General features: G+C 41.0%; 1 protein-coding gene across 1 annotated transcript in view; it reads right to left on the bottom strand.

Annotated features, from left to right (window-relative positions):
• Positions 1-26,043, bottom strand: part of LOC124186843 (regulating synaptic membrane exocytosis protein 1) — a 1,552,625-nt gene that overhangs the window by 406,481 nt on the left and 1,120,101 nt on the right. The window contains exon 10 of the mRNA XM_046578894.1: positions 19,742-19,911. Within this exon, the coding sequence (XP_046434850.1) occupies positions 19,742-19,911 (170 nt within the window). The remainder of the gene's footprint in view (positions 1-19,741; positions 19,912-26,043) is intronic.

The following is a 26,043-nucleotide window of genomic DNA, read 5'->3' as shown; positions in this document are numbered from 1 at the left end:
TTATTTTTCCATTATTCTCGTCTTTCGTCAAGCCGAGAACATTTTTGTTCGCTAGAGGTATTCCATAAGCGGTGTCAAGCGGATAATCAGACCTCTTGAATTTATGCAAGCCTTCCTTCATATGTTCGTATGTGTCGGGGACGGTGAAGTGGTGTATTGAACTGTCAGTATCGGTATACATTAATTTTGCTCGGTTGCCTAATTTCCGTTCAATATGATCATAATGAAAATCCCAGATGTATGCTTTAGCCAGATCCATGATGAAGAAACCTGCATACAATGGTTTATTCAACTCGACTTTCGTCTTACTCATTTAGACGATAATTATATCTTTGTCGAAAACGGTGCAGCTGTGAAAATCGGGTTTGGCTATAGTAGCTCTAGCACCCTATCTTCCATCCCATTTCGTGATCAGCCTGGCATCTCCATACTTCCCAACATTTCCTATTGTTCTGCTAAAAACTGCGCTGTTCATCAGTTTGTAAAAATTTTTTTCGAATTTGTTGTTAGATTTTTTCCGCAAATCGATATTCAAATCCATTTTTTTTTTTTGAGCCACGGGGTTTGTCTGAGTTTGAGAACTCTGTGAATTTCAACCAACTTCAGACCTGATTGTAAGCATTGTTTCCAAACGCTACAGTGAACAACAAAGTTTTTCTTGGAAAGTAGCGTGGGCGTCAATTTCGGCTGTTTATTATTCAAAATCGGAGGTACATAGTGCTCCGGACACAGTGGTAAATCCTTATGAATTTCATGCAGTTTCTCAGGACATTCCAAATCCACCTCCAGTATGTAACCAAACTCCCATCGTTCGAGATGGTGAGAACGTCGCATTGTCCGAAGTCTGATACCCATCTGAAGCAACTGTATGGCAGAGCAAAGCTCATAGCAGCACCGTACAAATTATTAACCTCAATGTACATGAGATAAGATTCTCCGACCTCAGGATCGAATTCCTCTCCCATATATCTATTGTTGGCCTTTGCGTATTTGTTCGAGCACTGTAACACATCACCTTAAATACCTTTTTCGGTAAACATAACTATATCTATGTCGGTGAGAAGCTCGAGCTCGATGTCAGTAACCTTTTTCATCGCATCAAACTACAGACCGGGCGCGATGTGATAATGTAACGAGTCCAGGTTGTACGTTGTCCAACAGCTCTGTCGAAAATTTTGAAAAACGTCAGCTAGTACGAACACGTCCGTCTGTGAATACAAGTCCGAATACTCTCCCAAAGTTTGAACGTTAGAAGTTTGCCAAACTTTACATGCATGTGCATAGTGCTCGTCCGATATATCCCGAGCATTTAATTTTGAGTAAAATTGTTGTTTGGATGGTAGACGTCTGTCCTCGAGCTTCTTTCAACTGTCAATGTATTCGTACGGGAACACTCCTTTTCTAGTCACTAACTGAAATTTACCTGAGCTACCATAAAATTTTCGTGTGATTGATTTCTGATCATTACTGAGATACGTAGCTCATTCCTCAAGACTACTGGGCATGAAACGGTACGAATCTATAAATCTAAACTTCATATCTGTCCCTCTGACATATTTTGTAAAAGAAATGTACTTTTTATTGTTCACGGGTAAAAGCTGTATTGTGCCCTTGAACTATGTAGTCAGTGCTTTGATCAGATAATGCAATTCGTAACCCGACAGATTGTGGAATATCACTAGGATAGTGTGCGAATCTTGCTACTTTAGATTACAGCTCCGGTGAGCAGCACCACGGTACTTTCCCGTGAAATGGCAGTGATCACGCTGTGACACGTCTGCCAATGTAATCGGTTTTCCACAAACATGACACACTGTTGTTGAATGAAATTTGTTGATTCGATTGAAATTTAGTGCTTTTATGGGGACAAAAGTTTTGAAATGAGCTTCTCACGAATGTGCCGATTCCTCTCACTTATTCACAGCCCATTGATGCAAGTCTCTCCACGATCAATTCTGAATTCAGAAATTGAATCGTCGAACGCAAAACGTAGATAGTAAGCTATACTATACGGAAGATGCTTCTGACAAATTGTTCATTCACCCATCTTTTTGAGCGTAGATTCCAGTAAACATTCTAGATCTGCGTAGATGCTGAACGGAACGGTTTCTTTGTGCTTGAAATGATTGAATTTCAATATCTTTGTCATGCGAGAATTATGCATCGAATACATATGTAACAAGTTTTTCCGCATCCAGTTTTTAGGTTAGAATAAAAACTCAATTGCGTTTCTCTGTAAAAATAAGAGTTTTATTTACACTATGTACAAAATTCACTAATAACCTCAGTTCTTACCTGTGAAAATAAAGAAACAACATTTAAAGCTTTTAATTCCAGTATTTTATTTCTCTATAAAGGTTTTGTAATAACCGTTATCTTATTCTTTCAACTTTGTTGAATATTTTCTTTTTCAATTTTACTCTCTCAAAAATTGCTCGTCATTTCCCCAAGCCCATGCTCTACCGCGCCATCGATCGGTGGCCTTCGTCGGTAACGCGGCAGATTCAAACCTTGAGAGAAGCAACGACACAAGTACACGAGTGTCGTGATTTTCTTTACATATATATTCATAGGTTTATTCAAAATATAGAGAATTACGTTATAATTGATAATAACAATCGTGAGTGCAGGCGTTAACGCTGTATTGAATTTATGTGTAAGCAAAATTAGGCATGCGTTACGCCGGGAAGCAGTATTGAGACTGGCTACTCAGCCTCTCGCCGGGCTCAGCGACAGTGCATATAAAGTCCATATAATCGCGTAATTTCAGCACTGCTGCCGATAAGGAAGCCAAGCGCGCGAATCGGGCTATGCTGCACGATGAATTTCGCACTTACTTGAATGATCCCTGGCATATTCCTACGAGAGGATATAGAACTGTTACATTTCATGACAAATGTTCCAGCTCTATCACATATTTTTCCCCTCTGTGGGTAGAATAACTTTGTTATTGTTTGAATTCATGCAATCTACATTATGCTTGAACAAACACTTTTCAAATTTGAAGTGTGAAACAGACCACCGCACAACCACCTCTGATGTGAGAGTTTGGAAATATGGGAACTTGTTAATCCCGACAAATTTCGAATCCATGCAAAATGATGTGTCATCTTCTCTCCAATATTTTCCATACCATCATCATCATCATCGTCGTTTCAAGTTTCTATTACTAAAAGATGGATGACGGGTTTATCAGAATTGTTCCGGCTCAAATAAATGGGTTCAATTTCACTGCGCTTTTGTTCTTTCTCACTTTCTATACTATAAACGTTAATTAAAAGTTGGTCAAGTTTCTCAAATTTTGGAATCTTGTCCAAAAACATTGGAAAATGCAAACCTTAGTATTGTAGCACTGAGCTGAAATGTGGGCATGAGCTGGTCGCGTCGGAATTGTTGTTGTCGGCTGGGAACAGTGCTGCGGTGACCGACCAAAGAAAGCAGTAACAGTCATCGTTTCTGATGTTTACCATAGCCTTCTCATCACTGATCGGCTTAGGTAGCGGGGTGTATGTGAACACACGGCCTCGTAGTGGCACGGACTTGTTGATATTCACAGTTAAATGGATTATTCCAGTCAGCGACCAACCTTAATCCTTTTCCTGGAAATCTTCCACCTTTTTCAACAAACGCTCCGTCGCGTTTTCGATGAACTATTCGTCAATATCCGTCGTCTGGAAGATGATTTCATTTCTCGTATTGAAAAATTTGAACTCTTTCACGGTGCGTTCATCTTTTTTAACTTTAAATTCATAAGCCAGGATAACGTTGGCTTTCAAGCTCCTGTCTTTCTTCAAAGCGTTTTTAGTCTTGTCACAGCTAGTACCTTTGCGTCTTCTGGAAATCTCTCCACATCTATATGCTTCAAATTGACGATGGATCCAGTTCGAATTCTCCCCTTGAAAGTTAATTTCAAATTTTCCCAGTGAACTTGATCGCTGCTTCTCACTTTCCGCGTACCTCCACCCGTTTTCTAAAGACATTTGAATTTTTCCGCGAGCGCTTTCAAGAGTCCGATCGTTGTGATAATTCTGATCTTTTCTCCAATCGATGAAGCCTTTCGCAACATTTTGTTGAGAAACCGAATATTTTGACTTCCGAATTCTATCCATTCCTGAATTTCTGCTGTTGATAATGATTTGTCCGAGATTTTGATTTGCCGATTCCATAATATCGATCAATCTCAAACACTTCGCGGATTCCATCTTGAGCTTTTTTCTTACGTATACTTGACAAGTTAAGATTCAATGATCGTTTGCAGTGATAAGCGTCCTTCTTATAGGGCAGCTGTACGTATATTTGTGTATGTGCGCGGACCTTTTAGTATTCTCAGAGTGATAGTAACCCAACACCGCAGATCCATGGCTCTTAATGTACCGCAGCTATCGGTCGACCTTGCACTCTGGTCTTGACTGAACCCGTTCAAAATTCATCGTAAAGATCACATGACAGTTACAAGCCAGAAATAATGTCACGTGGTTGATATTAAACCGGCATCCGAGTACGTAAAAAAACGATTCTCAGAACCGATAATTTTAGAATGTCGCGTGGTTGATAACGTGGAAAAGGAATGTGGGGTGGTTGACGTTACACATCAGCAGTCCTACCGTGGGAAGAAAATTCGAAGTGGTTGATATTCCACATCACCAGTCCTATCGTAGGAAAAAAATGCGGGACTGGTAACCGACATCCAGGTCGGTAAAAAAGTTCACGCCCCCCGCTGTGCCCTCTACCGTTGCCAGGGGAGCACTACATAGAGACTTTGACCTTTGGTCGGTGAAACAACACTATTTTGACCTTCGACCAATAAGAATTGTCGGTAAGGTAGTACGATTTTTGACGTTGACTGATACAACTGTCGGTGAGGTTGAACGTTTTTGACCTCAAGTCGGTACGGCACACTGTGAGGTCATCGCGGAAAAGGGTTTGAGTCTGGGGAGAATGTCAGTAAGTTTTGGCAACAGAAATCTGTAAGTGGAACCGGCCTTGCTATGCTACTCACGCGCGGGCCCGCAAACTCATGCGTCCACCCTTAAGCTCAATTTCCAGTTGTGCGCCGCCGCGAGCGTCAACCGCTACGTTACACGCGCCGCTAACGCCACCCACGCAGCCAAGCACGCGTCACACAATCGGCTCACCGAATTTCCCACCATCAAGTTTGAGCTGCGACTGGGATATGAAAGCAACGAAATCGACCATCGGCATCACGCAGCAACATCAGTACGCTCTAATTTTTTAGAAGCAAGAAGTTTTCCAATACTGCATGACTGGCACATCCACTCTAGCTTCAGCCAGCCTAGTTCAAGGCACCTGCTCCCACAACTCAACAGCTCCCTGGGTCCTCTATCCTTTGGAATTCTCACCACGATCTCTCACAAGGCCACCGAGTGTTTCACCATCACTGTGGGACGTCAGGCAAGCACGACTCACCTTACCGAGATACAGCCGCGACAGTCTACCATTGCTGTCCCTATTAAAGGCATCACCAGCCACATACACTACTGTGGCCACTCAGACAACTACGCAGTCAGACAGCGAGTGAGAGTCTCCGCAGCCCATGAGTTGACCAGAGAATCGTTAACCTCCAACACCGCCTAATTTGCCTGGGAGGAGTCACACACCTCCACCTATCGCCACACCTCTCAGTCGCTGCACATCTTCGCTGCAGCCTCCACCACAATACAAGAAAACTATGACAAAACCTTCTGTTAAATGGAAACCCAATCTCTAACATGTTATCTCCATGTATATAGTTATTAAATGAATAATCACGCATACAAGTAATACAAGATACTACAAGTCTCATCTTTGTATTCAGCAGCGATCATCTCCTTCCATGCGGCTCGGTCAAAAAGCTAGCGACATCTAGCACACTAATAATAGAGATAACGATTCAAATACTGGAACAGGAGGAGTGAACAAACAAAATTATTCGTATCAGCAAGGTTTTAGCACCCAACCACAAACATCAAATAGTTATCAACATCCTAATAGTTATCAAAATAATATAAGTAATTTTCCTCATTTTAATTTGCCTAACACAAGCATTTCACCACCTTCGTATAATTATAATAACAATAGTCATAGATATCCACAAACTGATTCAAATAACTGAAATTCACAAACATCGAATAGTAGTTCTCGACAATCAATTAATACACAAGATAGTCCTTCAAACTGAAGGTCGATGCGATGAGCACAGGTCTGACACCGCGTCGTAACTCGTTACGTAACGAAGACCTAGCTTGTAATTCGAATCTTGACACAAACGCGAAGACCTCAGATTCAAAAATAGTAACTCCTATATGTCCACACCTTACCGTGACCCTTATGGGAAATTATTTTCAAGCACTACTTGACACTGAAAGTCAGGTTACAGCAATTTCGGAGGAATTATTCGATAACTTAGAAGCCAAAAGCAGATTATATGTCATGCCAGTCAGTAATGTGATAGTCATTCCAGCTATAAGTGGAAAAGCAATTGCAGTCAAAACACAGGTTCGTTCTGAAATAGTCATAGATAAACAGAAATTGGATTACTCTTGTTTAGTCAAACCTCATTTGGCGAATCAAATTATGCTGAGTAACGATTGTTTGTTACGTAATAATGCGATTATTGATAATGAAAATCGAACCATCGACGTTAACCACATAAAAGTTTGTAAGTCAAAAGTGTCGTTCGAATGGGAAAATTTGAATAAGTGAGTATCTTTAACCTATAATAAAGTGATGGTGATAGATATAATTACAACAAAATTTTATGATTCATCTTGAACATGGAGACTGTTAAAATTTTGGAAGTTACTAGTGATTTCAACAATTGAGAAAGCGATAATAGCGAAGGAAGATACTTATAAAAAACAATAAATGTGCCTTGTGAGAATATAATGTACAAAATTGTTCCCGATGATCAAGGTATGTTGAATGTCAAGAATGTTAAATGTGATGTTGATGATACAATTAATTTGACTGTAGAAAAAAATACCAAATTGATAATATATGAATGAGTAGATACAGGAACATGAACTGAAACTGATGTTTCAGACGTAGTATAGAGACGAGGGTTTTAACTCACAGAATGGCGGTGTACCGGCAGAGTGGACCCGATTACTACCTTACCTACAGTCGGTATATCACCAGCGCGATGGTGAGCCTTACCCTCGATATTTTTAACGGCTATTCAGACAGATGGCGCAACCAGTATTTTTGCCTGATTCAACCGACATACAGTTTGACAATGAATTTTTTGCTTGGTCGGATGAGGAGCCATTTTGATTTATGCTTAGATTAGCGGCCAGTTTGATTTTTGGTAAGTCGGATGTGCAGCCATTTTGATTTTTTTCATCGTTGGATGGGCCGACTATTCAGATGTTTTATTGTTAGATACCAGACATTTTACCAACGGAATTATTATCTCTGATCTTACCGACAGTTGGTGTTACTGGATGCTGCCGCAGGTTTGTCGCATTATCGATCAATCGATATTCCATCGATCGACTCCGTTTGATATTTCTAATGCTCGCAGGAAGATGCTAACTTTTTGATTCATCATGTGTTTGAGTAAATGTTTCAGAAAATAACGGTTGGATGCTTTGAATATCTGTTTATCTTAATTTATTCTTTACTGTCAGTTCCCGCCATATCCGTTGGAGTATGTCCCCAGAGGTCTATGTAGACCTGCGCGGGGCGAGGGAAGACATGGATGAGAGACCATCATCATGCGTCTGCAGCTGTCTTAAGATGTTCAATAAAAACACCTGCATTGGCACAATGGGGACAAGGGAGGAAACTGCGGAAAACCTTGCCCAAGTGTAGCCGAACCGGGTTCAATCCTCAACCCACCAATTCAGCACATAAACGGTGTGACCCGTCTTACAATTTTTGCGAACCGCCGCTCAGGTCCTCCTTGACAAGCTGAGGACTTAAACGCAGGTCCTCCCGTTCCGTAGTCTCGCACGCTACGCACTGTGCTACTACGATCAGTACTCGAGAAATGCAGGTCGAGACCTGTGAAATAGGGGGTTTTTCTTGGGCGGAGGTGGTAGTGGGGGGTAAAATAAAACATTTCAAAAAAGCGGTTGAATGCTTTTGAATGTATCATGAAATTTTTATTCCATTACATGCTCAACACTGATTAGGGTTGGGGTGTGCAGGCTCAGACCTGTTCGCCATAAAATTTTATTATTCTTTGATGACGGGTGTGATACAAAGCTTGGACCTCCACCACCACACCCAAATTTTTGCGATCTATCGGCATGTATCAGCTCAACCCATCTGATGGAAAATTGTGTTGGGAGTGGGTGGTATATAGAACGTGAGCTTATTCCGATAGTCACTCCATTCTCATCTCCGTTTCATTTTACCCCCCACTACCACCGCCGCTCAATAAAAACCCCCTATTTCACAGGTCTCGACCTGCATTTCGCGAGATAAATTTTTTGACAATCTATCACTGATCGTAGTAGCGCAGTGCGTAGCGTGCGACACTACGGAACCCGAAGGACCTGCGTTTAAATCCTCAGCTTGTCAAGGAGGACCTGAGCGGTGGTTCGCAAAAATTGTAAGACGGGTCACACCGTTTAGGCGCTGAATTGTTGGGTTGAGGATTGAACCCGGTTCGGCTACACCTGGGCAAGGTTTTCCGCAGTTTCCCCCCTTGTCGCCATTGTGCCAATGCGGGTGTTTTTATTGAACATCTTAAGACAGCTGCAGACGCATAATGATGGTCACTCACCCATCTCTTTCCTTGCCCCGCACAGGGCTACATAGACCTCTGGGGACATATTTCAACGGACATGGCGGTGACATGGCGGCGTAGAAGAATGGCGATTTTCAGGTCTCGCCAATGGTTGTCATGATTCCCAATCACTATCAGACTGTGTAGTCTGAGTCGCCACTGTTGTGTAAGTGGGTGGTGATGCCACGAACGGAGACAGAGCGGCTGGGATCGTGCGGTTGAATCTTGGCGAAGTTATTCTGGCTCGTCGGACGTCCCCGAAAAAGAGCAGTATGCTGGGTGGCCGAGTCAGAGGCCTTGACAAGAAGTCCAAGGGGTGTAGTACCCAAGGAGCAGGAGGGTTGTAGGAGCCTGTCCCTTGGGTTGTGCTGGCTGGTGCTAGAGTGGATGATCCCGTCATGCAGTAATCCAAAAAAACCTCCATGCTGTTGATTGAATGTAGCGTACTAGAGGTGCAACTTGAGTGTAGTCTTGGCTCAAGGTAGGTGAGACTGAAGTTGTCCCGACGATGGGTGAGATCGGTGATCTTATATCCCAGCCGCGGTTCCACTTTAACAGCGGGAAACCACGCGAGCCGATTGCGGAACGCGCGCGGCTGCGTGGGTGGCGTTAGCGGCGCGTGTGACGTAGTGGGTGCTCTCTGCTATGGCGCGCGACTGGAAAATGGGTGATGCTTGTTGCGACGCGTGACTAGTGCGGCGCGCGACAGGAAAGTGGTTGACGCTTGCGCGCATGAGTTTGCGTGTTTATTGGTTTTCACAAGGTGGTTGTAAACAATGTCGGTCAAATCGGGTAAAAATACTGGTTGCGCTATCTGTATCAACAGCCGGTAAGAATATCGAGGGTAAGGCTTAACATCGCGGTGATAACATACTGACTGTCGGTAAGGTAGAAATCGGGTCTACTCTACCGGTTCGCCGCCATTCTGTGAGTTAGGACTCGCGTATCAACACTACTTTCAGAATTCCTTGTTGAATCCTCAGACGAAATTAGTATAACTGAAACTCTAAATTTTCATACTAATAAACTAAATTTAGGATCCAAACAAAGTGAAGGAACAAATAGTCAGAGAGAGGATCATGACTATTTCAAACAACTTCCATCGGTCGCGACTAACATATCGACGCTAGATGATTTGCAGGCTCAATTAATGTTAAGAGTTACTCAACAAATATAAAGCATCATTTTCTAACAAACCAAGGTGTGCCGATGTATATGAGCACGAAATAAGGTTGATAAAACAAAATCCATATATTTGAATATCTTATCCGGTACTACTTGCACAAGAAGAAAAAGTCAATGCAGAAATTGAATACGTGCTAGATTTAGGTATAACTGAACGTTCGATAAGTCCATATTGCAATCCCTTAAGGATCATGAAGAAAAAGAAAGATCAAATACGCGTATGCTCAGGTGCAAGATTTTTGAATGATGCAGTCGAAGGTGACAATGAATCGCCGCCAAATATTCCGGATTTATTACAAAAACACCACGGGGCGAAATTTATGTCTACAATAGATTTGACTCATGGGTATTGGCAAATTTTATTCCCATAAAAATTTTGACTATTAACAGCATTTTCACATGGATCAAGTTTGTATCAATTTCGTGGAGTTCCTTTGAGCTTGAGGACAGGAGGTAGCTCTTTTATTAGAGCTTTGACATAGTCTTTGGAAATGAGTATTCGTCATTTTCAAGTTGTTACATGAATGATTTATTGATACCTTTACCAGATTTTGAGACACACCTTTAACATTTAGAACTTGTATTTAAAGGATTGCTTGAACATAATTTTACATTTTGGTTTGAAAAGTCGGAATTTTGTAGAGAATCTGTGTTTGCCATTGGTTGATAGCTTTTTCGACAGAGCCGCGTGGAAGGAGTTGATCGCTGCGGTGTCAAAGATGAGAAGTGATGTTGTTATATATACACCTTATTTATTCCTTTTACTATTTACATGTATATACACGGTAGTTAATATTTTGAATTCCAAGCAATAGAAGGGATTGCAGACGTTCTATTGCACCGTGGTGGAGGCTGGAGTGATGATGGGTGGAGACGTACAGGTGCTGTGCTTAGTGGCGGCGTGTAATGGCTCTCTGGTGAGCTAGGCGGCGTTGGAGGATGGCGATTCTCTGGTTCGGTCGTTGGCAGTGACGGTTCCCACTCGCTGTCAGATGGTGTTGTCCGAGTGGCCGTTGACGTGTAGGTGGGGGGTGATTCCAAAAACGGAGAAATCGCTGCCGAGATGCTGCGATTGTAGCTCGGAGAGGTGACCCTGGCTCGTCGGACGTCCCACAGAGACAACAGGATGCTGGGTGGCCGTGACAGAGGCCTTGGAGAGAGATCCACAGGTTGTAGCACCCAAGAAGCTGGGGGATTGAAGTGGTTTGCCCTTTTGGCTGGACCGGCTGGTGCAAGGTTGAATGACTCAGTCATGCAGTGATTCAGAAAACCTGCTTGCTGTTCAGTTGCTGTCGCGTACTGGTGGTGTGGCGTGACAGTGGATGTCGTAGTTTCTGGCTGAATTCCGGCGAGACCGAAGTTGTCCTGCCGATCGGTGAGATCGGTGGTCTTTTATTTCAGCCGCGGCTCCACTTCAACAGCGGGAGACCACGTGAGCTGATTGCGAGACGCGCTCGGCTGCGTGGGTGGCATGAGCGGCGCGTGTGACGTAGTGAGTGCTTTCTTCTGTGGCGCGGACTGGAAAGCGTGGAACGCTTGTTGCGGTGCGTGAATTGTGCGGCGCGCGACTGACAAGTTGGTTTCACAAGGTTGTTGTGAACAATCTGTGATCTTTTTAGGATTTTTATCAACACTACAGAGGATCACCCCTGATCCAAAAAAGCTCACTATAATTAAAAACTTTTGAGAACCTGGAAATCAACGAGACCTACAAAGAATCCATGGCATTTGTAATTCTTATAGACAATTTAGTATCCAGCACTTGCAATATCTGGATCCTTTTAGAAATTTGTTGAAGAAAGATGCAGTCTGGAATTGTACCAAAGAACATTCTGAGGCATACAGATTGTTGAAATAAAATTTTGTGAAAAGCGTAACTTTGAGTCACATTATACCAAATTGCGAATTCAAATTGCAGACTGATGTAAGTAACAAGGGGATTTGTGGAATTCCATATCAAACTGATAATGACTAAAATAATTATTCAATTTCAATTGTGAGTAGATGTTTAACAGCAGCAGAAATAAATTATACTACAACGGAAAAAGAGCTGCTCACGATTACGTATACTATCCAAAAGTTCAGAATGTTTCTGGCAGAAACCCGATTTAAAATAATTACCGATCATAAAAGTTTGACGTTTCTTAGAAATAGTACTTTTTATAATGGAAGATTGATACGATGGTGTTTATTGTTGAATGAGTACTCTTTTGATGTAGAATATTGTCGAGGTATAGATAATAAAGCTGCAGATTTTTTCAGTAGGAATCCTGAAGGAAAATTTGAAATTGTTGATAAACAAAAACCTTTGATAATATCAAAAATAAAGTCGTTCATCAAAGTATCAGATGGAACAAGTAATACAAAAATCATAAATATATTACTCAATTTGGCCTTGGACAAAGATTTGAAAGATCATTTCAAAAAGTTAGCGAAATTACAACAAAATGATGAAATAATAATAAATCAGAAAGAACAACTAGTGGATAGTGATGAAGAAGATCCTTATTTTAAAATTTATGAGGGTATTCTATTTCATTAAGACAAAATAACGAAACTATGGCAAATTGTAGTACCTATATTGACTCGAAAAGAAACTTTCTTTTACTCTCCCACCGGCTAAAACTCAAGTTTGAAACTTCCAAATACACCGTGAATTTATGTAGAACCGTAAAAAAGTTCTTAGAGGTCACAAAATTGCATTTTCGATTTCCCATTTAAATAACGTGGGAAGCAGCCTGTTTGTTCTGTCTGTATTTAATAAGTCACGAATCCGAAATCTTACAACAATGACCAATACACGTTCTCATAGAAAGTTTAATTCTGCACAGAAAAAGTCACTTGTCATTTTGTGATGAACCTCTTCGTTCAAAAGTTATTCAAGGTCAAAGTTGAACTCGGAGTGAATTTCAACATTATTCACTTTTCTGACAAAATTATTAGACTATCGCAAATGTCACATACTAATCAAAAATCCAGTGAATTGGTAATTACGTATATATGATCATATGGTAAGCATAATATATATAGCGATTTTCGTGGAAGGAAGATCAGAGATATGACAGAAAAAAATTAGCGGAATATGCTTTGCAGATATTGGCACATGATCTTTCTAGGAAATAAACTTTATTTCCTTATAAGGAAATAAGGAGGGGGGTGTGACGTCCGCCTATATGTATAAAATTTATTACTAATACATCGTTACATCAACTGCTGTGCCCTTTTTCCCAAATATCCATTCGTTATCAAGATTGCAGGGAAACTTGATCTCTAAGGGTTTCCGACGTTGCTCTTTCCAAATTTGAAAGTTCAAAATGGCAGATACAACATGGCCGACGCCAATAACGAAAAAACTATCGATTTTTACGGAAAGTCAGTGGAAACTGTTTCGAGGTCACTGATCATGGATCTGACCATGAGAATTCGAAATTTAAAGCGACATATTTAAAACGGCGCCACAGTGGTCCGAAAGCCCGAATTCTTGGCCAAAACTAATAACTCAAATATTTCTCAGTAAAAATTGCTAGTATTACTATACCTATAGTTTTTTGGCTTGCTGGTTTCGAAAATGAATGCAAAAATGCGAAATTCAAAATGGCGGCCCCAAAATGGCGGATGTTTTTCGCGAAAAATGATGCCAATTCGCTGAATTTCATACTAGTAATGTTTTTGGGGTCGCCGATTCCGAAAACGAATGCAAAAATGCGGAACTAAAAATGGTGGACCGAAAATGGCGGGAATATTCCGTGAGAACTGATACAACTTTGTTAAAAGTGATATTTTGTAAATTAATTTCTTTAATTCTTACAGATTTTTTTCTTATAAAACAAAATAACATAATTTTTAAAGATACATACTAATTGCTATCTGAATACTCATCATCGACGTCGTTTTGATGAACGACGTTGTCTGCGTCGCCTTCTTCAAAACTAAACTTTTCATAACTTAGAAGCGCGATCGCTTCAGGAAACAAACTTTTTCCCATTTTGGGATGTGCCTTTCGCAAACTCGAAATAAGCGGGTCTGAAGAAGCTAGAAGTCGGAGAAATATATCTTCAATATTTTTTTCTCTCGAGCATTTTCGTGAGTAACGTTCGCGGTAATTCCGTACGTCTTTTTTTCGCGACTCCTGAGCTTCTTCAGAGAGCTGTCCTATTGGCAAAATGGCTAATTCGACAATCCGTGGGCCATGCATAAGTACCTTATGTACAGTTGTGGACATAGAATACCATGGGTATAATTCAACGAATCGATCAGCAGTCTCGTTGCAAATATTTTACTTACTTTTAATAATTTATAAATTAGAATTATTCACTTTCGTGATAATATTCAGTAGTGCGAGTCCAATGAAATTCAAATTGGACACTATGTACATTACATCAGATACATTTGTAACAGTCCTCAGGTATATGTAAACAAAAGAAAAAGTCTGCATCGCCGCGCTACACTAATCCCACGAGGCGGGACACGAGGCTCCGACCGAGTCGACAAAACACTGCTTCAAAGAATGCTTATTTTTGACCAATGGAGCAAAAACGAGCAGGCGATGCCAACGGTTTCACATTCTCTATACTTTTTCACACTAGGAATCGTTGAGATCTCCGCAGGATCTCCGGGGATCATAACTAATTCTCTACAGATAGTAATGCAATTCAATGAAATAGGTTATTTTGCAGCACTCGTATTGCATCATGAATATCATCGCCATAAATTCCGAAACTTGGTTCTTTCACAAAATTTATGTAATTCACTTACCTTGAGGAATAATATCCATTTTGGTTGACTCGATTTTGATGCAAATTGAAAAAACTATAGCCTTTTTTATCCTGCGCTCGAAAGCGTGCACACACCACAGTCCCGCGCGAGTCTTGACAAAGGGCACTTTCGAGGGTTTACCACAGGCCATAGAATGAATATGAACATCTGTCCTTTTGGATTTCAAAGCTCTAATGCTATCTAATGACAAATATGTGAAGCTTTACCTCGGATGATAACTTTCGGTTTTGGGGGTTTTGGCCAGGAATTCGGGCTTTCGGACCACTGTGGCGGTAGAAAATCATCACAATACCCGCAATCTCTATGAAAATTAGTATCCATATTTATTTCAGTAGAACCTGAATATTACAACGCATACATTCGAAAATTTTTTGAAACAGCGAGACAAGAATAAATAATTCATGAAAATAACAAAATATAACTATCATTTTATATGTAGGATTTCACTATGGTTGTACCGTTCAAATAAAATGATATATTACCATTCTGCACAATGTTACCGGTGGTACGAATAAAGAAATTCTGAATTATGATACTCCTGCTACAGTTTCATGCCGCCACTGAACCAGAAATGGATGGGTTCTGAAGTACTCCAGAAACAGGTATGGATACCAATTTTCGTAGAGACGGCAGATATTGTGATGATTTTCTACCGCCATTTTGAATTCGTCGCTTCGAATTTCGAACTTTCGTGGTCAGATCCATGATCAGCGACCTCGGAAACAGCTTTCACCCACTTTCAGTGAAAATCGATATTTTTCGTTATTGACGTCGGCCATGTTGGATCCGGAATTCCGGACTTTTCAAATTTTGCCTTCAGATTTGGAAAGAGCAACGTCAGAAACCCCTAGAAATCAAGTTTTCCTGCAATCTGTACATTAGGCCTGACTACGCAATATATTAGGAATTATCAAAAATAGCATTTGAGGCGGGTAGTTCACCCTCTTAAAATTGATTTCAGCCGATATAAAAAAATACGTGTCTTTTATTTTAGCGTACTTAACATTCCTACCAAGTTTTATTGAAATCGGAAGCGGAAACTTCGCGGGTGTTCTTTGTGAGCCCTGAACGACTAGCCGAAAACGCCTGCATTTGTATGATATCTTGACGGAGTAATATCCCGAATTGACCAAGCATACGGACAAGAGACAGGGTCTCACATCACTTCCTGACGTCAATCAGAGCTTCTTTCATCTCAGAAAAATGATTACTTTGACAGATTTGTTACAGATTTTTAGGCACCATCCGTACCGGGGAATGACAATGTGATGCAAAATATTCAGAGATCTTGCTCGAGGAGTTCATCAACCTGTGATTCGAATTCATCTTTCTGAATCGTAGAAAAATAATACTGTTCGATTGAAATGGATGTATTGCCTGTCATGGAGATAGTGTGATGAGTCGAATTGGCGTGGCCTAATTTATTACTTGGGAGATGGAAGAGATGGTTGAATTTTCCTACGAAGTTGAATATAGATTGTTTTTCGGTGTCACAATGATTGTCATGCAAGCTCATTGCCAACACATCTAATCTTTCTGACCTTCTGTCAGTCAAGAGCATACTTACGGCAATAGGACCAGGTATACACTTCTCAGGTACGGAAGGATAGAATTGCTGTTGCACCAGGTCAGCGAACTAGACGGGGCAAGCGGAGGGGGGAGGGGGAATTATCAATCGGATAAGGTGTACGGTCGATAGTAGTGATAATTAATGAATTATTACGACGAGGCTTTGGATGCAGAAGGGGGGGGGGGGGGGCTTGACAAGCATCTGTGTAGCAATTATGTGGTGGAGTAGATGTAATGTTGGGCATGATTGTACCCAGTGGTTCGTTAAAGTCACAACGTGCAACACTCTTATATCGATAGTTCTTACACTCTACATTGAACATTATTTTGTCAGGCAAGCTCATATTTACGAAGCACTAAGCAGCATGTATTATATATAATTTTTACAAACAAAGAAGCCCTTATTTTCGGAACTAGAGATACTGCCCTTATCTCAACGTGAATGTAGCCAATAAAGGAATCAGAATCGATTCGCAACGTTCCCGTTGGAACATAACACTACGACCGAGACACATCTTTCAAATTTTTTTGGTGGACGACTCGTATTTGTATCATCGCTCACCGACTTCCAGCGATTGAATGTATCATGCACTATATTTCTTCATGCGGCAGGGGCGTTTAAGAGAATCTTTTGCAGATTTGCGGCCGGAATGCGTATGCTTTAACATTTTCGTTGCGGTCTGATATATTGCACGTCTATCTATACTGAAACACTGACTCCGAGTAACTAAATGATGCTGACAAACGACACTTTTGCTTCATTGGGTGGAGTCGCTGCAAAAATTCACCTGTGGTAATATCCAGTACAACTAATTCATGTTTTAAGAATTAACCTATAAGAATACTTGGTAAAATAAATTCATATCCCAAAAATGTATCTGTGGGAACACCTGGTAGGGTAAATTCATATTACGCTTAGGTAAAATACAGTAAAGGTTACAGCGGACCGCGGGGCGACAAAGCCTTGACGCAACAGAACGTCGCGACGCGTTCCACTAAATTCGTCATAACCCCGTCAATTTGTGGAATATTTATGAAACCTTTGTCGCAAATGAAAAATAAGACCCTAGGCAATAGGAAAATAAAGTAAGCAGGAAATTGTTTTCTTTGTGTTTTTCTTCATTTCGTAGTTATGCATATCCCTCAATCATACCTAAGTGGAATCTTTATACAACATCAAATCCAAAATTTCCCTTTCCTAACTCACCCACGCACTCAGATAGATCACATATATATTCGGTGAACCAAGCAAGTAGTGGACGATATTATAATATACCCTGTAACGGGTGCGGTTTATCTTGGGCCAGAGCCTATGTGATAAACCCGTTATTAGTGTGTTCTTTGTCAATTTTAACAGATTTATAAGAAACCCCCTCTTATGGGTAAAAGCTGCATCAGCTCATCAAACCAAAAAACCCTTGATAGTTGAACTATGCGGACTTAGGTATTACCAAAGCCGCCTTGGAATGTCAACAAGCACCTCTGCCCGTTGCTCCCTTTGAAAAGACAAGGGCTTCTTCGGCCGTTGCTTTCAGTTAGAGACAAGTGACAGAGGCGTATGTCACCTATTCTACGGGTAACTACAATATTAGAATGGAGTATTATATACAGAGTATTCTACTCCCTTCTGATAGCGAAATCGGAGTAAACAGAGTCGCCTGCCTATATTATGTTGTGGGTTATCAACCCAAAACACCCGGTGATCGAACTGCACGGACTTAGGTATCACCAAAGCTGCCTTGAATTTGTGAACAAGCACCTCTGTCCGTTGATCCCTTCAGTAAGACAAGGGCTTGTAGGCCGTTGCTTCAACTGGAGACAAGTGAAAGAAGCGTATTTCACCTAGTCGGAGATACGGATTTCCCAGTACTCCCTTCTAATCGTGAACTCGGAGTAAACAGAGTCGCCTGCTTATATTTTGTTATGGGTTATTGACCCAAAACACCGTCAACCTGTCAGACCAGAAAATTCTTTGGCTGGCTGTTGGTTTTATTTCCCTCCCCTTTCCAAGGTAAAGTTATAAGTTCTAGTAATGTGTTAACAACGAGACAGACGAGAACGTATTCAACTGTAACATATGTTTAATAGCGATTAATCCAAGTATAAAGGTCCTTGTCGGTAGACAAAACATAAGGTTTTACAAAATATAACCGTGGAGAACAAAATTTGAAATAAAATTATAGAAATAATAAATCTATCAGAATTCGTCGGTTCTGCCCCTAAACTTTCCTACAGCTCAAACGTTAAGTACGCGGCTCTACTCAATATTTTTTCAAGAGGTCCCGGGCTATCGTGGACTGTAATTTCTGTCCTCTTCACTAAATTTCGGACTAAGCTCTACGCTTGAATTTCCTCTCTAAATCTCGTGAAGCTAAATTCGATAACGCTATCTAGATGAAAAACGCCTCTTTACAATATGACGCAGCTCAGCGCTATACCGGACAACTGGACTAATAACTTTGACTATCCTTCTACTCGGTGACGCAGTTGGCGCTTTGCTGGACAACTGGTGTAATAACTCTGACTAACCGTCTACTCTGTGACGCAGTTCGGCGCTTTGCCGGACAACTGGTGACCGCTCTTCGTGGTCCTCCAGTTTTATACTCTCCCAGAGCTGTTGTTGGATGATCCTGTCGACGTCATTTCCCTATTCGTGTGTTCTGTCGTGGGTCGTCGTCCTGGTATGCGTTGGTCAGCGTCAGTCGTCGTTGTTTACTATTTTGGATGCTAGCAGGTCACGGTCACTATCGATGGTCGTCTCGATCAGCTGTCTGTGTCAGTTGTTGACATATTTTGTATATGTCACGGGCACTGTTGGTGTTGATGCGACTTTGAACAACTCTCCGTTACAACCCATGTCTGGGATGCATGCTCGAGGTACCGAAATCTGTAAATCAGTTTCGATAGAGTGAAATCCACCCAGAACTAAGCTACAGAACGGTAATCTCAGTAACGTTACTGTAACCTAGATTTATCATTGTGAGATTTAATCTTTTCGGATCCGTAACAAAAAACTTGACTAATACAAATTTCGATCAAAAGGTTTTCTTTATGACGGTAGTTTTTCCCCAAAGGAATTCATATTTCTATTACAATCCTGAAAATATAAAACATCGTTCTTTTAAGCAAAACACAGTGACGGACGCATCTCTGATATCTCAACGCACGAGAAAATCGAAACTGTTACTATACTACAGCAAAAAAATTCCCTACACAGAAATCGGAATGTGTTGGAATAATGATGAACAACTCGGTTCGTTAGGTTTTTCCACCAGGACTTACGGATTGTAATACAAAGCTATGTCGAAAATTGCTGAAGTCCCGAAATAACAAGTTTTGTCAGTTTCGGTCGATAGTCATGAAAAAACTATTATTAAACTATTTAATTCGAATTTATGCCTGTAACTAAACAGCAATTTTCTCTCAAGTTAGCTTATTTTGTGCATTCCATTTGTGTGAGCAGTGTTTGAAACTTACCGAGATCGCTGTCAACGTCGTGAATAACGATTTTGATCCCTTCACCATCTGCGAGACTTCCTTGACGTGGTAATTCCCTATCATCGACCGTCGCGCGAGCCATGTTTGTCGAGGGTCCTTTGGTTACTGCTGGCGCCACTGGAAGAGATCTTATCGCGTTTATATCTGGTCTGGAAGCAAAACAACGTAGGTTCATTAAGTAAAACAGGAACAAAGGAAACAGATACAGCACCAAAACACTGTTCGCCAATTTTATTTTTTGATTTCCACCAGTGGCAGCGTAAAAAAGTTTCTGCTCAAGTTTCTGCATATGGGACTTTATTACCTCTACTGAAACAATTTTTCTATCAGATGGATCTGACTTTGAAACGTGAAGATTTTTAGGTTACTTCAGATCGTAATGGTTTCGATTTCTATACAGATTTGACATAATTGTTTGGTTAAACAAAATTTGTTTACTCAAATTTTGAGAAAAAAGCACATACTTCATAGACAAAATCCTTAGAGTTCTAGCTTTGATGATTCCAGAAAAAAATACATAAACGTATACATCTGAACAACAAATTACCAACTCGTAACAAAAATTAGTTACTACAAATAATGCGTATTTCTCTCACTCCATAATTCTCTTCATACCATCTTTTATTGGCCAAGAGTTGTATATTATTTTGTTTTTGATATGTAGGCCTAAAGGAAACACGCCGAATTTTTGATGTCTCGATCCAAGTGAGGGCCCTCCTCAACGTAAAGTACTTATTTGAACATCTGTGCGTACAAATAGGAATAATAAATACAGAGAATCATAATTCAAGTTTGTGATGATGACGAAGCTTCAACCTGATTTTCTGTAACATACGTTACCCAATGAAAAAAAATTAGAAGGAAATACGTCGTATGTAGAGTTTCGAGAGCAAAGTTCTAAGGTAATCCTGATCTGAAGAATTAGTGCGATTACTGTTGAGTTAAATACCCACGGTACAAAGATGAGAAAGAGTACGAAGACTGTCACTAGGAATGACCATGACGCAGATAAACTAACTCGTTAGGCATACCAGGTCGATTTCTCCGATTTTGATCTGGTTGATATGTCGTATAGTGCATCCAAAACTAACAATAAGCAGCACGTATTTCTTTCACTTAGCTATAAAATACTTGAACGGTGAAACTCCAAAGATGGAGGTGACAAGCATCAATTTCCCTGTTTCAACTATGAAAACATATCAATTTTTGACCTAACCGGCTGGAAAAATGTGATCGTCTCATTTGGAACAAAAAATTGCAGGAATGAACTACCCCTAAATATAAATATATTTATGCAAAAACTAGTTCAATTTAAGTCTATAAATCTGGGAAAACATACATGCTGCGACAAACACGAACGAAGATTAATATATTTTTGAATTTTTCCCTGAAAAAATGTTCGACGGGGTAACTATCCCCTAACGCTGTTCATATTGCGTCTATGCAAAAAATGGTCAAATTTGAGTTAAAAAATCTGGAAAAATTATACATTGCGTATCAATACCATGAAAAACTAACTGTTGTTTGGATTTTGCAGAAAATAATATTGGTCAGGGCAACTGAATGCAATCAATTGTTGATGGTATTGTGTATTAAACTGTAATGCAGACTAGTGTGTGTATGTATAGGTGCAAGGCAGAAATATAAGTAGTAGTGCGGTAGGCTAGTCAGTAAGGATCGACCAGCCAGTCATGTAACATGTGCATATTATATTTCAGACTTCGTTCGTCGAGATTACAATTGTATTGCTTATTGTTAGTTCCGCCAGGATTCGCCATGTTTCAGAGCTTATTGAAGTTTATACCTCTCTATGGTCTAACCGTCTTCCGCACAGTGCGGCCAAAGGCCCCTTTATGCGGCCAAAAGTCGAAAAAAAAAGTTTTTAGTTGGGGATATTTTGTCATTGGGTTGGCTAAAGGAGTCCCCTAGGAGTCGGAAAATATTCATAGTAAGGTCCCTTGCCTCAAATCCCCCCCATAATCTCAGTCTGAATATGACCTTCGCCCGAACGCTACACGACGGTTAGGAAAGTGCGACTGGCGACGTGTCGGATAAACAGGCGTCAAATTTTTGTTTTTAAAGCGATTTGAACAAAACAAAATAGATTCTACAGCTGAAAGTGAGTATAGTAATCTTTATTGTTCCCCTTGGGGTTACAAGGACTTCCCTTTTCCTCTTCCTTTACAATATTTTTTTACATGTTTTCTTAACCTATTCTTACCCTAATTCTTACTTCCTACCTTATCCTTACTTAATTTACTTAATTTCTAATTGCCTGTGTCCTGTGCTATTGCCTTGCCATTCCCTTACTTTCCCTCTTATCCTTTTCTTACTTTTTATCCTTATCTTTACTTAACCTTATCCTATTTTACCTTATTCTATTCCCTAATTCGTCCTTATCCTAATCGACTTCCATTTCCCATTCATCTCTCACTCTTTCATTCTCTTGTACATCCCTGATCCTTTCCAATTCTCTCATCCAGACTTCTCCCACCCCCTCCTCACCTAACATCTCCCTCACCACCTCCTGCCAGCTTTCCTCCCTTCTATCCCACCCTACGCACCTTTCCCATACGTGCTCCCATGTTTCCTCTTCCCCCCCGCACACCCTACACCTTCTCTTTTCCTCTTCTTCCCAGTACCTTGCCTCCTTCATCTCGCTTCCTAATCTAAATCTTGCCACCCTTATCCACCTGCTTTCTCCCCATCCCTTTCCCAGATATCCTGGTATCCCTTCTCCTTTCACTAGCCTGTACCATCTGTTGTACCTCGATTCCCTTATTTTCTCCCACCTCTCTTTTCTCTGTTCTTCCCTCTCTCTCTCCTCTATTTCCCTAAACTCCATCTCGCCCCTCTCCCTTCTCGCGACTACCTCTCTACTCTCTACTCCCCTTTCCGCAAAGAAACTTTCCCTTTCTCTTTCCCACCTCGATCCCTGCCTCCCAGCTTCTGCCTTGTCCCTTATCTCTTCCCAGCATCTCCTAGCTAACTCGCTACCCTCCCCTCGCTCCAGCTTCCTTTCAAAATTCCATGCCCTTCTCCCTGCCCTAATCCTTAGTTTCTCCCTCTGCAGTTCCTCCCTTACTAGATAACCCGGTGTTCTCCCATCCACTCCTAATGTCCATCTCAAAAATCTATCCTGTACCGCCTCGACCGCCCTCCACTCCCTCCACCCCCATATCTCCGATGCATACTCTATTACCGTCCATACTAGCCTGTCAAATAACCAAATCCTTTTTTCCCAATCCCTCCCAAACCTTCTTTTTCCTATTCCCCATACCTGCCTCATTACTACCCCTGCCTTCCGTACTCTCTCTTTCACCTGTGCTTCCTGTCCCCCATTGCACTTTACTCTATACCCTAAATAACTGAACTCTTTCACCTCCTCTATCCTTTTCCCTTTCCATCTCCAATCTATGTTTTTCCTTCTACCGCCTCCTTTCCTAAATCTCATAATCTTTGATTTCCCTACATTTACCGTCAGCCTTTTCCTATCCATATACCTTTCTAACTTCCTAATCATTACCTCCATTTCCTCTTCACTTTCCGCTAGTAACACTATGTCATCTGCATAGGCTAAAGTGCATACCCTGCCGCCGGCTAACTCCACCCCCCCAACCCTTCTCCCTCTCCCCATTTCCTCTTCTAAGTCCGCCAGCAGCAGGTTGAACACAAGCGGACTGAGCGGACATCCCTGCCTTACCCCCCTCGCTGTCCAAAACGCCTCTCCTAGCTTTCCCCCGCTCCTTACTCGGCTCTTTGTTTCCTTGTAAATTTCCTCTATCCTTACCCTTAGCCCTTCCCTCACCCCTCTCCTTTCCATAGTCTCCCACAGCACCTTCCTGTTCACTGAATCAAAAGCAGCTTTCAGGTCCACAAAAAACGCCACCATCTTTCCCTTATCCTTTCCCACCTGCCTATTGATTAAATAATTGAGTACGTATATATTGTCAATGGTGCCCATGCCTTTTCTGAAACCCGTTTGGTTTTGTGGAATCAAGCCCTTTTCTTCTACCTCTCCTTCTAACCTATCCGCTAATGCCATCGCATACACCTTGTATAGAGTTGGCATCAAAGTCACCCCCCTATACTCTTCTACCCTTTTCCCCTCCCCCTTCTTAACTATCGGCGCTATCAATCCCTCCCTCCAATCCTCTGGCCAGCCCTCCCCCACCCAAACTCTGTTACATGTTTTCCATATCCACTGCTCCATTTCTTCCCCCCCATACCTCCATACCTCGCTAACTATTCCATCCCCCCCCGGTGCCTTTCCATCCCTCAGCTTTCCTATCACCTTTCTAATCTCTTCCCTCTGCAGCTCCCCTTCCCCGTCCCCCTTCCTATTTACCGACTCCCCGCCTTCTGTTACCTTGCTTTCTACTCCGCCTAATAATCCCATGAAATACTCCCTCCACTCCTGATCTCCTATTTCTTCATTCACCCTCTTCCACTTCTTTCTTTCCCTATTAACTATCTCCCATACCTTGCTTTCTGTCTTTGCTTCCGCTGCTTCTTTTATGAATCCCTCATTTTCTTTCTTTTTTCTCTCCTCGCATAGCCTATTATATTCCCTTCTTCCCTTTCTATACGCGTCCCCTTCTCCCTCCCCCTTTCTCCATTTCCTTAGACTCTGCCTAACTTCCGCTTTTTTTCGCCTACATTCCTCATCCCACCATCCCTTTTTCGCTTCCCTCCCCCTCCCTCCTACATCTAAGGCTCGTTTAAACTCCCTTATTCTTTTCTCTATCTCTTTCCCTACATCCACTTCTCCTATCCCCTCCCATTTGACTTCTGTTTTAAACCTCATCCTACCCTCCTCCGTCCAGTCTCCTCTACTAGTTCCCCCTACTCTTTTTCCCTTCCTTGTCCTAGCCACTGCCCCCCTCAACCACACTATTACCGGGTGATGATCCGAGTCCTGAAAGTGAGTATAATGAGCGGAAAAAATTCTGAATATAAATTCCTGAATACTACATTCTTAGAAGGAGATATGTAAGGATTATTTTTCTCGAATTGAATGGATTTGATTAAGTAAATACTTTTTTATCTTACTATATCTTGCTCTCTAAGTCATTTGAGGTTTTAGGTAAGAGTATTATGTACTAATTAAAATCAATTTTAGCTGCCCGTTGCTGCCCGTTCACTTTTTGTGCACTGTATCACAAAAAAAAAGTAAGATATTCGTTTTAACGATCACAGTAATACATGAAAAACAAAATGAAATAAAGCATGGAATTCAGAAACCAAAGTGAAAAACAAAGATAAAAGTGAGCCCTCGAAGGTAAACACATCCATACAGTAAATCAAAAGAATATGAGAAAGAGAGAGGGGGTTATACGCAGCTGCGATGTTCACACGCCAAAGGCTGGTAGTGGTACCTCAAATGACGGAAACACCGTTTGAGGTTTCTTTGAAAACTACAAGAAAGCTGCACAAACAACAGGAGGTGACGAAGATATTATATATCCTTTTTATATTATATTGCAAACTATTGCATGTGGTCATGCTATTGATGATAACAATTTTTGGCAGTATGCAGTAAAATTAGCTAAATACATTGTACAACAATATCCCTGGCATTATATGCCCACATTGGTTCACAAACTTTTGATTCATGGCCCCGAAATAATAAAACATTCGGTGTTACCGATCGTTCAGATGTCCGAAGATGCGCAGGAAACCTGTAATAAATTTTTAAGATCTACCGCATGAATTTCGCAAGAGAACGTTATCGTCAAAAAACGTTGGAGGATGTTTTCAAACGATTTTTGATTGCATCTGATCCACAAATCTCCAGCTGTCGGAGATTACCCATGAATCCACTGAAATCTTCATCTGAAGACTGTATTGATTTGTCAGCTCCTCCAACTGAGAATAATCAAACGGAACTACAATATTATGATAGTTTTTCGGCCTCAGAAACCGATAGAGATATAGAAGATTGCAACTGTGACGAGATTAGCAATGCAAATTTTTTCATGTAATATTATTTTCTACACCTAACTTTTAAATATTTTGTCCATTACGCTTCTGAACTCTTCATATGTAATGTGAGTTACTATGGTAAATGTCAATAAAAAAATAATCATTTTTTTAAAATTTTTTTCTGTATTACATCGCCACATTGCACCCCGCCATTTTCAACTTGTTCATTCTCAATTACATACCCTGACAATCTCAAAACAAACACTTTTAATCAATCGCCGAATTCATTTAATTTTTTATACGTTTTTTCGTACGATATGACGCCATACTAGGTCTGCCATCTTGAATTTGCTAAT

This window comes from Neodiprion fabricii, chromosome 7 (assembly GCF_021155785.1).
Source record: "Neodiprion fabricii isolate iyNeoFabr1 chromosome 7, iyNeoFabr1.1, whole genome shotgun sequence".
Taxonomy (NCBI): Eukaryota; Metazoa; Arthropoda; class Insecta; order Hymenoptera; family Diprionidae; genus Neodiprion; species Neodiprion fabricii.
Note: the sequence above shows the minus strand (reverse complement) of the source record. Positions and strands in the feature narration are given on the sequence as shown.